This window comes from Buceros rhinoceros, unplaced genomic scaffold, assembly GCF_000710305.1.
Source record: "Buceros rhinoceros silvestris isolate BGI_N320 unplaced genomic scaffold, ASM71030v1 scaffold379, whole genome shotgun sequence".
In the NCBI taxonomy this organism is placed as follows: domain Eukaryota; kingdom Metazoa; phylum Chordata; class Aves; order Bucerotiformes; family Bucerotidae; genus Buceros; species Buceros rhinoceros.
Window position 1 is genome coordinate 24,012 of NW_010429519.1, and position 15,839 is coordinate 39,850.

Below are 15,839 nucleotides of genomic sequence, written 5' to 3' on the forward strand. Positions count from 1 at the left end.
GTGCTGAAAACTGCAAGCTTTTTGAAACCTCCTGCCAAGGGGAGCTGTTCTTCAGATCCTGCAGAACAATCCCCTGTGTTTATCCCAGGCATACGCTCTGGGATACTTCACATACTCCAGCCTTCTGCACGTGAGGTTTCAGACTGGATGGTGGTTTTCTTCAGTGCTCTTGATTAGCTAGAAACTGCTTTTAAAAAAAAAAAAACCAGTCAGAGGGGTGCTGTTGTTACCACCTTCTCATGGCCTTTGCTTTGACTTTTTCAGAATAATTTCCATCTGCCTTTCATGATTAATTCATGACTCACACTGTACCAGCTACTTTCCCTCTGTATATGACTCAATCCTGTATCATCTGCTTTATGCTTTTGCAGGGGTTACTTTAATTGTAAGGATCAATTTATAATTAGACTGAGTTAAGAGACTATCTCTCCTCCCTTTGTCCAAACAGTTATTTTGTGTAAACAATAACCAAGCTCTGTCTTCGGGATATTTTAAAATTATATTGTTGGGTTTTTTCCTACCACCTTGATTTTTTCCATCGCTTTTATTTTACTTTTCAGCTAGAAGTAACATGCTAGTCTTGGAAAATGTAAAAATTAAAACCCCAAACCAAAACAGTGATCCTCTGAACAAAAAACGCAACAAACCATCTTTTCCGTCTTGCTAAGATTAATGTCCTTCTTGTTCCTCTTGCGCGCTTTGGAGTCCTCGATGTCAATGAGTCGGATGAGGGGCATGGTTCCTCCTCCCAGCAGCAAAATCGTGAAGAGCACTATGATGATTGTTGTTGTCCCAATGAGCTGTCGCTTCTCTATTGGTTCCAAGCCCAAATGGAGGCTGAGGGCATAGGGAATTGCCCCACGTAAACCTTGTAAGAGAATAATAAACCAGCGAAGAGTGAGTCAACGGGACAACGCTCCTCACACCCCGATAACTCAACAGGAATTCTCCATCTTTAAATGATTTTTACAATGCTGTACCATGTCCATTTATCTATCATTTGGTTACCACCCCGAAATGAATCTGAGCTCTTCAGATCCTGTTGTTCAAGCTGTGAAGTTGCTAGACTTGAAAAGTTGCTAGAATGAAAAGTAGACTCTTTGCAGAAAAGCTTGGGGATCGTCACTGCACAATCCTCTAGCACAAAGGGGAAACAGAACGTTATCTATTGCCCTTGGGTTTGAGAACAGTGCAAATGTTCAGTTGAGCTTTGCTCCACAGAAGAAAAAACACTATTTCCCAGAGTACTCACATAATGAAAAAGATAAAACATTTTTTCTGGTTCTTTGAGCTTTAACTTACCGCTAAACCACATGATAAACATCATTTTGGGGGTGATTTTATGATCACGGAAGAAGTTGAGTAGGTAGGAAAGTGGGAAAATATTCACTGCTCTACCAAACAGAACAAGTACCTGAAAAACAGAAAGAAAAGCAGGAGACCATTTGATGTGCTACATTCGCACGGGTCCCAGCTGCATCTGGTTCGTACGGGGGAAGGAGAACGCGCTCGTCTCTCACAAGTCGTACAAGTTAGTGTGCTGCTGAACTGACATCGAGAAGGCTCTCGGCATAGGTCTGTGTGGAATTCAGCTTTTTAAATGTTTTGTCTGCTTAACTGAAACTAAACCAGACTCGTCACTGACAGAGACCAGACACTACCTTACTTATAATAAATAAACGAAACCCAAGAGGCGTTCCAGGGAGACCAAGAATTACTTTGGGTACAACTTCTCCTCAGTTCAGTCAGTTCAGCCCCTTTAATCACTCCCTTGGCGCAGCAGCTAAGAGGCAGTGAGATCATTTTATTGTCTCCCCACAGACTAGGTCCCCAGAGAAAACAGACAGAAGTCAAACAAATACCATGTAATCTGGATCCTCAACACCTCCCTGGACACGGGCATAAAATAAACCATGCACTGAAACCACATTCTGAGGTGAGGGGGCGAAGTACTATTGATTTAATGGCAATTGCCCAATACAGTGAAAACTTCAACTGAGAAAAGCAAAGGTTTCCACCATGGCACTGCTTTCCAGCTCCACCACAGAGACCGTGGTAAGGTAAATATCCTAGAATTAGTCAGCAGGATCTTGAAGGGCTGTGCTGTTTTCCTTTATGAATCACCCCAAATTTACACAACTTGCATTACACCTGTGAGGGCAATGCCACCCAGGAGGAAGTGTCACACCTTACATACATATTAGATAAGGAAGTTGGGTGCCATGCAGCGAGAGCAGCTCCCCACGCTGAGCTGATAGCGCTATCTGTCAGCTGTAGATAACAGTTCTCCCCTTGAATCACAGACTAAAATGTGCTAGTGTACGTTGTTGTACGGGACTGGAAATGGACTCACAGTTCCCTCTTTTGACTCTGCAAATGAAAACATACTTTTCGTGTCTGTATTAAACAATTACAATAGCAACAAAGGTCGGTAACCCCCACGTGAAACATAGTTCCAAGTGCTGCTACATAAAGCTACGCTGAAATACAGAACTAAAGAAAAAGGACTAGGAATGGAGTCAAAGAATGAATACGCGCTGGAGGCGGTTTGAGTAAGGACTTCCTCTGGCGGTGAGCTCAGAGCAAAGAAGTGTACGGACTAAACCGGTTCACGTAAACAAACCCCAGCGATACCTGAGGGAAAGGCTCAGAAGCGCTCGTGATGAAAGGGAGCAGAGTCCGACAGGAGTTTGCACTGCAGCCTCTGTAAACTGCCCATTCTCACACATTGTTCATGCGAGCTAAAGATAGGTAAAAAGTCTAGACTGGTTTTGGTAAAATAACTTCTAGAATAAAGTAGCGTGTTTAATAATCTCCACGTCTTTTGAAAATTCTTTTAATAAATCTAATAGGGTCAAAACAAGCAAGGTTCTTTTCCTTGTTTTTAATAATATTCTACAGAAGAGCTTCAAAATAATGGCAAACTGGAATTCCTTAAAGAAGGCTCATGTATTTGTCCTCCAAAGTGCTGAGAACAAGAATAATTTCATGCTATTAGTGAGAATTCACTTTGGGCAATATATAAAAATATAAAATTATTTTCATAAACAACTATAAAACTTAACAGCTATTTGAAAAGATTTTAAGTTTAAGGTGTCTCCCCCCTCCCCAATACCAAACCGCATCTAAACAAGTATGGAAGAAAGTAAATACCTACTATGCACCAGATGACAAAGGACATTTCAAACTTGTGAGGAAAACTAAAAATTGACAGGCCAAGAAATGCAAAAACACACGTTTCTGAAAAAGAGAAATCACATCTTAAACAAATGATTCTATAAAAATCTTTTCTACTCCTATTGTAAGTTACTACACGTGGTACATAAAAAATATATCCTGAGTTTTGAATGCACAAAGCAGGCACAAATGCCATTATGCAGAAGACCAGATTCTTCCGCGCTCGCTGCCAGTGGACAGCACCTTAGTTGGGAGGGGAGGCTTTTTCCAACTGTGCATTACTAATGAGCGTGAATGAAGCTAGTAAAACCTTGTTTTAAAGACCGAGGAGTTTTTTACTTGAGGAATATAGGACAAGCTGCAGGAGTGACTACTGTAGCTTTGAATCAGCTCCTATATAAAACTGAAATGTCAGGCAAAATCTGGTATATTGCAAGTGGAACACAGTTACCAAGCATTGAAATCTTACAAACAGCAGCAGTTCATGGCTTTCTTTGTAATAAACCACTACACTGTATGATCAAACAACCCTTGATGGTCTAATAAGCTGTAGAAGTGAAGTCTGCAAATCTGAAATCGTACCATCACTACAGTAATCCAAACATTTTGTTTCCACAGCACCAACCCATGCCCATCAGAGAACCACGGAGTCACGATGTTCTGTTGGTCCACTGCTGCCCTAGGAAAGGTAGGTTCCTTATCGTAAAGCTGGTTAAAAACAGGATGGTGTCGGACAGACAGTAGCAATATCTGAGTTACTGCAGCACAAGACTGTTTGGTCACACTTTGGGGACTGGCTACTTACATTTGCATGTTCAAAACCTGCGCAAACACGTACAAAATTGCACAGTATCCTAAATAACTCCTTTAGAGTGACTGGAATGAACAGGTGCTTTTCTTGCATTTTTAATATTTTTAAATATTAAATATTTTTAATAGATTAACACAAATCCTGGTGGGCGACTGGTGCTCAGGTAATGAGTGGTTAAGTTTAGTTTGCAGCAAGACCCCTCCCTGATCGTGTTCCAAATGCACCTCCCTGCAAACAATCCGGAACACATCCACACTGCCCCCGAAATCCCAGGGATGTGTTTGTAATACAGAAGTGTGTCATTTCTTCAGAAGTTGGGCTTGTAACAGGAAATGGAGAGGCGAGGGGACTCTGAGCTGCCTGTAGCACTACTTCCAAAAACAACTTCTCAGTTTGTGAAGCTGTTGTTTCTGCAAGTAGCTTTTTATACACAAAACCATTTGAAAGAATACTGCTAAAAATCCATCTCCTACAACTGAAACTACACCCGTGAATATAGACCTCAGAGATGTCTACTCAGTTATCAGTCTTGTGGCAAATCTTAGCAGGAGCCTGCAGGATGGGAGAGAAAGATTTACTGTGTGTTTTATCCAGTTTGGCAGGAAAGGTGACTTTTGACTGCCTTCCAGCCTCCACTATTAGGAATTCTTCTCTTAAAGGCATGTACCACTGACACACAAATGGCTGGAAGACAATTCACAGCTCTGCCGCTACCATCAGAATCACCATTTCAGGGGAAAAAAATTTAGAATTATTAATATTAGGTATTAATAACAGGTAGCACCTACCACACATGAAAGCAACAGTTCTCAGTGTCTGCTGCATTAAAATCTGTGTAACTGGAGACAAGTTATGGTGTGTATAATGAGACATCACGATGCCAGAGAAGAGGATTGCCATGATACCTGTAGATAAAAATGCAACAGTCAACAGAACAATACCTCACACTCTGCAAATATTTGTGTTTATAGCCCTTACTAAGGCAAAAGCTTATGAAGCAACAAGTGGGGCTTCTCCTACCACTGCTCTGCATACTGGTCTCTTTCCACTGGTCCACACAAGGTCTGCAAGGAATGCTACTGTGCCGAAAGTCCCTTGCCTCCAGCAGCAAGGGTCACTAAACTGTCTGCTATAATTTACTACAGAGACTAACCTCAGCTATCAGCTACGGGAAAGGCCACCAAATTTTCCACTACAGAGTTCAGCTGCCGTAACAACATGCACAGCTTGGACAGAGGTACAGCAGCTGATATCATAGATTTCACTGTATTTCACAACTCTTTCATCTGTGTTAAGGACTTTTTCCACCTTGCTCCCCAGTTCTTGGTTACTTATGGCAAGAATCTGAATTTCAGCCTGTTTCGCTAACTGTTCAAGACATGTTGCAGCCCCTGTCAGCTGTTCACTGTTCACAGGGAGCTGGGTATCTTACAGGAAGTTTTAAGCACTTCCACGGCTCCTGCAAAGGGTGTCACTTGAGATAATGGTTACAGCTGTGAAAAAAATTAGCAATCCACTTGAAGAAGAACTACAGTACTCCTTGTGAGGAAATAACTGACCAAACCTGACAATATAACGCAGAAGAAATCAACTGCAGTGCAGATCTCGAGAGGACAGGGTGAGGTGTGGGAGTATGACTGCTTTGCCCAAAACAAGGGAAGTATTTGGCTGGAGCTACGTGCCGAGGAGTGGCCCTGATGAACACAACTGGAAGGATCAGAATAGCTGAGGTACAAACAAAAGAATCTTTTGTTTGAAACACAGAGGTGACCTGACTGAGGTCATTCAAAGTTTGTGTTTCTCGAGAAGCCATTGTTGAAGGCACCTGAGCAATTTAGGGAGGTTGTCTTTACAAATAAACTGACAAAGAACCTCTATCATCCTGCGAGTAACTAACGAGGAACCTTACAGTAAGTTCTTGTTCATTGCACAGCAACACAGAAATCTAACACAATGGCACTGCAATTCGGTAATATTTTCAGTATGATTTTGTATTAATAAGCAATATAAACTAGAAATAGAAAAGCCACATGCTGAGACCCTCCAGGATAATCTTCTCACAAGGCAAAACTTGTTTTTATAGCAGTACAAATATTATAACATACAAACCTGCTTGCTCAGGTTTCATGTAATTTAATTCTCCTACACATAAGTTGGCCTATACATATATACAGAGTAGTTCTGGATGCAAGTGGGCATGTTTGCATTAGGATTATACATCTTGACTGTGTAACTACTGTGATTATACGCCACACCTTCACACATATAAAAAATACACCACTCCCCTGACATCAGAGAAGGTATGCTGATACATTGCTACAGATCCATGCCAAAATATTCGCATTATCTCACACGTACATTTTCAGGAAGTCTGATTCCATACCTGCAGCTCATTTACAAGACAACTAGTCCTGCCACTAGTCCTCACAAACTTGTCACCGGGGAGAATACTAGAATTTATGTTGGCTCTCTAATGCTCATGAAAACTGCAATTACCTTTCTATACTTTAAAACATGAAATAGAGACTAAGTGTTTCTTTAAAGTAAGACAAAGTTAAAAGTAAGAGCACGGGTTAAATGAGAAAACACATAAAAAAACCAGAGGCCCTCTAAGTCACAAATAATACCTACTTTCCAAATTTATCAAAGCAACTTGCACGTACTCATTTTGCTACTCACCTGAGAGTGAGATACCTTCTGCAAGTCCATAAGGAAGGTAAGCGAAGATAATCATCATCCCAAACTCTAGGGAGGGTGTCTTCCTTAAATCAATGTGCTTTAGCACGTACACAAGGAAACGTTATGGAAAAAGTAAATTAAAAAAATCAAAGAAAAATTTAAATCTGTGTCATCCATTACAAAACAATGATTATGCTTAATGTATTTATCTGCCAAATAGTCTACGTGTTGGCCTTTGACTCAGCTATGGAAAGATGAGGAATTTCTTAGGACAAGTGTTCCTTACAGAAGCTATTGCTGGTTAAAGTCCATCAGAACGGACAGACCTAGAGGCAGAAAAGATCTGCTGCTGACGTACCTGTACAATACTGATAGCCACATGCCAAATCGTGTGTTGGGATATAGAAGGGCCATTTCCCTAGCCATTCAGCCTCTGAAATCTCTGCTCCAAACTACTGCAGAAAATCTACGCAGAATCATTAAATAGTAAAGGCTTTACTAAAAATAGGGGAGAGCTATGAAACAGCAAATTAAAAATAAAATAGTTCTCATTTATGTTTTAACAACAATAATGTCCTTTTGATACCCAAGATATTTAAAACTCACTTGACATTTGTAGTCATAAATGTGGACGTTTGTCAAGGGCCACAAGTTCTGCTTTGCACCTTCTGCAGCACGGCTGCCGAGTACAGGTAGATTTTGCCTCAGACACGGTTATCTGCCACACCAAGCACGCAAGAATCTGCTCTGTCAGTCACTAGACTTCTAGATACCTTCAAATGGGCATGACAGATCTGCAGTAATATTAACAACGAGGAATATCCCTTCGATCCCATCATTGCCTCAACGCTTGGAATACCCCACCTACCACCTTTGTTAAACTTCAGAGGATTAGATGCCTGTGATGTGGAAATTCACATTTCTCCTGGATCATGAACCAGCAGCAACCTTCAGCTATATTTATCTGCTGGCAACTAATAAGAGGTGTCCTTTGCTGCATCGCAGTTTTGCATGTTTTGGGCAAATCCAATACTTTGAGGCACGAGTAACTGTAATAGGGCAAATAAGCTGCTTTTCTCTTTGTATCATTTAGATACCAGTGAAAAAAGTGTTGAACATCTGTCTTCCTCTTTTGTTAGGATGTACGGAATAATTTAAAAGTTCATGGAATCAGGCTAAAGAACCAAGAGAGGAAATATGTCTATATTTAACCAAACACCAGGTTCTTGTTATTTACAAAGAAAGAGTTAACAGTATGTCCCAGAAGACACGAACAACTGCTGTACATGCCTCGCACAAAACATCACCTCCAGTGAAGTCAGTGTTAACACAAAACAAGCTCTGAGAAGTAACAAAGGTGTCTGACTTAAAACAAACATCCTTCCTGATCTCAGCAGAGAAGCTTCTGGGTTGTTCAGCAACCAATTCATGGAAGTGGAAGAGGCAAAACGTAACTCAACGTAAATCCAAATAGCACAGTATCTGTGTTCAGCTGCCTGAATATGACACGTGGGGACAAATGAGCTGGTCTGACTCAAAAGCCCTCGGGAAAAGCAGCTTTTTTCCCCCCTCCTTTTAATTAACTGGTTTATGTATATAAAAACGGAGCCATATGCTTGTAAAAATGGAACAGAATTGAAATGGAATTAATATATTTTGATTTTACAAAATAATTACCATATATTATAACACCCCAATGCACATAACCCACTATACAGCATTTCAGACCTTAATAATGTTCATTAAAATTTGATGCGACTTTTTAATACACACCAACATAAAAATAAAATAAGCATGGGAAAATCCTCAGCCAACAAAATATAAGAAATATCCCCTTAGAAATGCTGAAGAAGATGGGGAAGAAAAATACTGTTAGAATACCGAGGTTCACCAATTTATACATGTACATCACCAAAATTAAAAAAGGATATTAATGCAGAAATAAGCCCAGTAAGTGTGCCAAGTGCTGCAGAGCCAAAGAACATCTTAAGAAAGTATCCCAGAGCCTGTAGAAAGGTTTGCCATCCACTTACATCTGACATATTTTCTCTTGTCAAACCTTCTGCTGTGCTAGATATAATTAAAATAAAAAGAAATGGTTATAAATTCTAAGCCTGGATCCAAAAATACCAAACATCTTTTGAGAACAACAACAAAAAAGACTTCCATTTCTTGCTACCACTCTTAAAAGGCTTTTACTGTGATATATATATAACAAGAGGAACGTCAAAAGATGTTACATCAAATCTTAGCGTAATCCCCAAAGGGAAACCTAATTCTGCTAAAAATCTGGAAAGCCAGCATTGCTCTTCTGAAGAATCCCCAGAATGGCGTAAATAGGCTATGATAATGCCTAGTATTACAAAACAATTTTCAGTCTCTGAAAAGCAAAACATGTTTTGCAGTGGTAAAAACTCAGAGCATGAGAAAGAAAAGAGATGGCTCATGTGATCCTCAGAGAAGAACAAATGAACAGGAAGACCTGTCATCAAATATTTAGATGTGAATGAGATACAAGAAGGTCACTGAAGAAAAACAAAGAAGCTCTTAGGAGGAAAGCAGAGAAATGCCTTTGAATTTCAGGAGTGTCTTTCACAGAATTCCATGCAGAGAAGACATGGATTCTAACTAGTGTTCCTTCTGACTGCTGTTAGCCTTCACGGTCTTCCATAAAAGAACCATGACTGGATTAAAAGCAATGTACCTTCTTGGTACATCTGCTTCTTCTCTACACTCATAGTTGCACCTATTTACTTCAGAAAAAAAAAAAAGAAAAAAAATTATTTTTTACTTTCAGCCCCAAAGAATCATCACGGGCAAAGGACAAGGATATTGGATGTTATTCTTCCCTGTGACAGCCCTAACATAACTATAAAGCTATTGCACAGCTGTTGATGTGACCCCGCCAACTGAAATGTGACACTGGGTATAAGCCAATGATACAGGAGACACAGCTGCTACTGGGCAAGGTAAATATTTCTGTGCAAGCCTGAAAGGACACATCTTGGTTTTCTGTTGGCAGGAAAAAGGAGCTGGTAAGCGTATGGCCTTAGAAAGCACTCAGTTATCCGGGGTCAATGAGAAGGGGCACTGAGGCAGTGGCAGTAAGACATCCACTCATTGTCTTCTGCCTGTGCAGGTTACGTCATGAATTGCTTTTAACAAAAAAGGGGCATACGAAATTCAGCTTCATACCAGAAATACGTGATTTGTTCCAAATGGAGATGGAAGAATTACTGTATATCTGAGTAACTGGTTAACAGAACATAATGCAGTTGCAGTTCCATAAACACACGTAGTTCAAATGCACTTACTTGGTCAAGACAATAGAGACCGCATCATTGAGAATGCTTTCTCCAAAAACCAACATGTTAAGTACAGGATCCACATTGAGGGCATTGAAAATGGCAATAGTAGCCACAGGGTCAACAGCAGATATTAAAGAGCCGAATGCAAAACTGGGAGAACACAAAACAAGAACGAACACTCAATGAAAGATAAATCGGTACCTGGTAAACTTACACGAACAGCTAGTAACAAAGATGTTACGTGTTACAGTTCCTACATAGAGAGAAGTTATGCTCTTTTCCCATTCATAAGAACTTGGAAGTGACAAAAGGGAAGCTTTTTGTTTTTCATTTACTGATACACCAAAGAGGACGGTTGTTATTCAGCTGGAAGAGATGTTCCAGAAATATCTATCTCCCAGCTCTCAACAGCAGTGTCACTGTCTTGCTCCAACTAAACATGAAAAAATCAGAGGAATGGGGAAACAGACAACTTTACAGACACAGCCCAAACCGTGTTTCTTGCTTGCCACACAATTTATGGATTTTAACAGAATACTGCTGTATTTGTTATACAATAAACAAATAAATAAAAATCCCAAATAAACCGGGAACGAACTTTACTTAATGGTAGGGTGGTGTACTCCTAAAAACCTAATTAGATCCTTTGCCAAGTTCTTGAAAAATCTATGTTATTGCTACAGAAAAACTCATTCTGTCTTTCAAGAGAAGATTTGGACACAGAAGTTATGCTCTTATTGCATATATTAATAATACAAGCTAATCAAAAGTTATATACTTTAAAGGTTGGTTAAAAGAACCAGTATTTTTCCTGTCTAGAAAACATCACTGACTTCAAAATACTATTTGGAAATAAGGGTGTAATGAATAGGGTTTACAAGTGTTCAATCCATTTATTAGTTTCACACACCACGCTGCAGCTAAGCATCTAAACAATAACCGGAGGAGCTGGCCAGCTACTGCGCGTTTCCCATATACAGTTATCTTGAAGGATGCTTTGTTTCACGTACTACACCATTTCCCCAAGAGCTTACCTGTCTGTCATGTTGAGTTTATAAATTACATCAGCCTGAAAAAACAGGTAAAAGATAAAAAAAAAAAAAAAAAAATCACAATCAACTGTGTTTTTCTGTTGAGTTTTAAAATTAAACCAGCTTAAAAAAACAGGAAAAAAAAAAAAAAAAAAAAAAAAAAAAAATCACAATCAACTGTGTTTTTCTGCCGTTTAAAAAATGAAACTATTCATCAAATCCTAAGTTTGTTATCATGAAAAAAACCACAGTAGTGATGTAACCCAGTCTACCGCTGCCCTCCAACAGTGAACTATTGCTACAATTCTGACAATTCTTCCCAAAATCAGGGAAGGCCAGATGAAACTGGGACACATACAGGTGAGTAGACTCAGGCATTCAAAGGAATGGAAATCTGAGAGGCAAAGAGGAATGTATGGATTGTTTGGCCTACCAGAATGAAGTCTGAGAGAAAATACAGTTATCTATGCCTGTATCTAATCAGTGAGGAAACACTAAAAGCAGAGAAAAAAAAGTTGACAGAAGAACAAGTTTAATATTGGAAATCAGAAGATGGCTCTAGAGAATACAGGTTTTGGACAGCCTTCCAATAGGAAGATTGAGAAAGTAAAAATAAAGTAAAACTCAACTCAAGTCTTAATTGCTTTTAACATGGAGCATTCTCCACCTGTGAAAGGGGTTATATAGCATTGCCTCTGTGACAGCAGAGAACTGGATCTTGTGACCTGGGAATCCACTTCCACTATGTTTGTTATGCTCTTGAAAAATGGACTTTCAAAGAGCAAGCCGGATAAACTTAAGTGCTTCAAAGCAGTTATTCTTACCTGGCCCAGGAAATAAATTCCTCCTCCTACGATGAAAGCGGATATTGCAGTGCCAAATACAGAAAACAGAGTGATGGAACCAATGTTCTGAAAAAAATTGCCCTGGAACAGAGTAATAAAGTAAATTAATGAAAATCATCTGAGAAAAAACTCATGTTTGGCTTTGCATCTAAATTAGATTCTGATTCACAACTGGGTTTCTGATAATAAAGCTTCATTAGTTCGAATCCAGGTACCCCAGATGTACATCCACATCATCTGCCTGAGGAGCCTGCTCTTAAAGAAAACAGCGAGTCCCTCTGTTACCCAGGACAGGATGCCAGCCTGGTACCCTTACAACAACCCAATCCTCAGCACTTGGACACATTCCCCACCTGAGGGAACTGTCAATGATTCCATCTCTTGTAGAGAAGGCACGTGAAAAAGGCTTGTAAGCTTCCCAGGTGCTTAAGTTGTGATTTTGTACAAAAAAGATCTCCAGTATCAGTACCAATTCCTGATACTCCTATTGCCCACTGCTCACTCCCTCTCCTGCGGCACAGCTCAAGAACAAAAGCAGCACGGAGGGAGGACCAGAGCCACTTCAGCCAGAACCAGTGCTGGGAGAAATGTCCCTGGAAACACGGGCTCCCAGGTGAAACCCCTTGTAAACATTCCCCTCTTCCGCAGCTATGGAGTGACCCCAACTCTCCCACTCCTGATACTACTCCTTTCCATTCTGCCGTCTTCACATCAGCCCTTGTCCAGTTCTGAGGAGGTAAGAAACCTCTCCAACCGAGGAAACACTTGCCAACATTCAGTTAACAGCTACCAGCTACATCTCCTGCATTTTGGGTTGAAGAGGCTTAAATTTTGCATTTTCAATTCCCTGATGATTAATATGATGGAATTTAATGCAATTTTTCTAAACTTCATGAAGATAACTAAAAGCAGAATGTGTTCAACCAAAACCTCAACACGTAAAACGAGCATTTGCCAGGGGCTAACCTTGTGCAATGAATATCCTGATTCAAATATAATAGGTGGAAGTAAAAGCAGAAAAAACATATTTGGACGAAACATTTCTTCTTCCTGCAAAACAAAAATGAAGTGTAATTGCAAGGATAGCATAATTACTGAAATATCAAATCTTCCAAAAGGGAAATTATTTAAAAAACTCAAAAAATGTTGGAAAATGAAAAAGGCACTAATCCTTCTCCCTTCCTATCACAAAGTAAAAGACTGAAGAATAGTAAACTAGTCCAGGGCTGATACTTTTATTTAATCTATTCTATTTAATCTGGGTGTTACATATTTTAAATTACTGTCTCCAAAAAAAGCTGCACAGAAAACAGGTTATTTACGGCAAAGGAAAAGTCTTCCTATTTCCACAAAAAGTATTCCATTTTATCTCACAGTCTCAGAATCTGTAAGGACTGGCAAGGAGCAGAGACCTTTTGGCCACTGATTTGTCTAGGTTAACAGTGACCAAGTACAGCTTGACTAGAAAACTCATCACCTGACAGAAGAAATCAGATCAGCATCTTCATGCCTGCAAGTGAGCAGGCTCGAGCTATAGACCACTGAACCTGAGGCTTGATTCTTCTTGGCAAATGTCATTTATGTCTGTAATTTCATGGTACTGTTCTGTTGGTTCCTTTTACCATCAGAGTGATAAAAATGAAAACTACCATGAGGTAGTAATTTATTTTGTGGTGACTTTACTCTGTCGCCTGTCTCATCACCTGGCTGCAGTTGGACCCCCAAACTGGCACCGGCTTCTCTTCTGCTGGCAGACGGCGCTCGGAAGCCCAATGAATCACGGCTGAATGTGCCTCTCTCTTCACCCACCAGGCTCCCTCCTGGTCCCCACAGTTCCGAACACCGCAGAACTTGTTACCTCCGTAAGGAAAGACTAATTTGTTCGAATCCTGATTAAACAGCTGATTCACCGTTCTGTAAAACACCAGCTTTCAGAGGAGAAGTACTCATCTCTTGAAAGCTCATTCCTGTCTGTACCAGCAATAATCATCTTAAAGGATTTGGGTGACTTAGAAAATAAACCTCCTCCTTTACACTGAAATGCTCTGGTCCATGGTTCTGCACGCACAATTGTCGATGGCAACACCACCTAGTTTCTGTCAATACAGTAACTGCTTTAGCACAAACCCCCTCACCGGGACTAGTGACACTGTTCAACAGCCCCCAAAGGCAGAGCTGGACGAGAAGCGAGGAATAGTGAGAAGGACTGCATTTGTGCTGTAATCGGTCACACTGGCCAGCAAGAATCACCAGCACGTCCAAGACTTAGTAAGCAAAGTCTTTGTAAGGCATGATTGCAAAAAATTACATTACAGAGTTCTTAGGCTAGGAGTATGATCCAAGATTCACTTTGTACACGGATACAGCCTGCAGTGAAATATTCTGTTTTATCTTCCATATCAGATAAACAAAAATTGTCTAGTAAATTTTGAAAGGTTTAAAACCATTTAAACCATTTTATAAAGTACATAATTATTGATTAGAACATTTCACATCTGAAATGATGACGCTGTAATACAGCAGATAATAATGGGATATCCGTGACCCTTTACCTTGGCTGATAACACGAGCAACTGGACACAGCGTCCGTGGTGCCTCCCAAGATTGGACCAAAGCTTATGAGAAATAAACTATATAATTCACTAGTTATGATCAATATTTCCTGTGTTTACAGAATCAGTGCTCAAATCACAGAATACTTTAAGCTTTCTTTTTTCTTCCTACGTAGGTGATCTTCAGATTATTTTATTTAACCAGTAAGAAGCTATTTTAAAATGCTGATTTTATGGCTTGTTAACTGACTTTCAATTTTAAGTCAAATCCAGCTGACACAAATCAGAAATGAAAAAAACACTAACTAGTGCACTCCCCACTGTTCCTCATAAGTAAATATGTGAAAATAAAATATCACAACATGACTTGAACTATGTAATTGCTCAAATGAAAGTACACAGAATTAGTGATTAGCTTTCAAAAAACAGAAGTATAATATCTAATTAAAAGGCCACATCTGATTGAAAATCTAGGCATTTCAATGTATTTCAACTAAGGAGACAAAAAAGAAAGAAATATTAAGCTGCAAGGCAGGATTAAAATTTGCTACTGAGACCAAGATTTTCGGCTTGCTAATATAAAATCCTGTTTAAAACTGGCAATTCAGATCACTGTGATTTCAATCAGTTCACTGATCTAATCCTTGTAGACTGTTTGATCCTGTGAAACAAAATCATGATTTACATGCTGCAAGATTTTAAATTAAAGCTGGAATACTGAAGAGTTCATTGCTTTGGTGATGTGGATAAACTGTAAGAGGTAAAACCCCTGCTTCACGGTTGACTTCACCTCTTGGAGACACTTGTGCCAGGATTCTCCCTTCCTGGGGAAGCCTCTGTAACTCCACACACTCACAGGTACGACCTCATAGCATCACACACCAGTTCAGGTTGGAGGGGACCTCTGTAGGTGTCTGAGCCAAGCCTCTGCTTAAAGCAGGGCCAACTCAGAGCAACTTCAGCTCTTCAAGGCTTTATCAATCTAGTTTTAAGTGTCTTTGTGGATGGAGGTTCCCACAATCTCCCTGGTCACATATTCCTATATTTGTTTGCTATCACCATTGACATTTTCTTCCTGATATCTAACTCCAGAAAGAACGGGGCATCAGGACAAGGTCAACCTTCTGCACAGAAGCTTTGCTTGCATTTTCTGCTGGAAATAAAGCTCAAATCATGTTTCCATTGTCTCAACCAGCATGAAAAAAGCTGCTGCTTCAGGCACACTGGTTTTGGCAGTCTTTCCACAAGAAGCAATTTCCCAGAAACGTGCCATTTCCCTTAACTCCAAAAGGAGGAAGAGGACTACGTACCATCAGGGAGTACACAGAACAAATAACTGAATTGTACATGTTTTACTTTAACTTTTTTCTACCATATATCTAATAGGAACAGACTTGGTACCGTAAAAAGGATTACTCAGGATAAAAAATACAGTG

General features: G+C 39.9%; 1 protein-coding gene across 1 annotated transcript in view; it reads right to left on the reverse strand.

Annotated features, from left to right (window-relative positions):
• The window catches only part of SLC9A8 (solute carrier family 9, subfamily A (NHE8, cation proton antiporter 8), member 8), a gene marked incomplete at its 5' end in the record, with an annotated part of 27,491 nt that overhangs the window by 2,036 nt on the left and 9,616 nt on the right, over positions 1-15,839 (reverse strand). The window contains 10 exons of the mRNA XM_010142647.1: positions 648-868; positions 1,303-1,414; positions 3,158-3,240; positions 4,777-4,893; positions 6,668-6,773; positions 8,599-8,737; positions 9,982-10,125; positions 11,010-11,044; positions 11,831-11,932; positions 12,818-12,901. Coding sequence (XP_010140949.1) covers positions 648-868; positions 1,303-1,414; positions 3,158-3,240; positions 4,777-4,893; positions 6,668-6,773; positions 8,599-8,737; positions 9,982-10,125; positions 11,010-11,044; positions 11,831-11,932; positions 12,818-12,901 — 1,143 coding nt within the window. The remainder of the gene's footprint in view (positions 1-647; positions 869-1,302; positions 1,415-3,157; positions 3,241-4,776; positions 4,894-6,667; positions 6,774-8,598; positions 8,738-9,981; positions 10,126-11,009; positions 11,045-11,830; positions 11,933-12,817; positions 12,902-15,839) is intronic.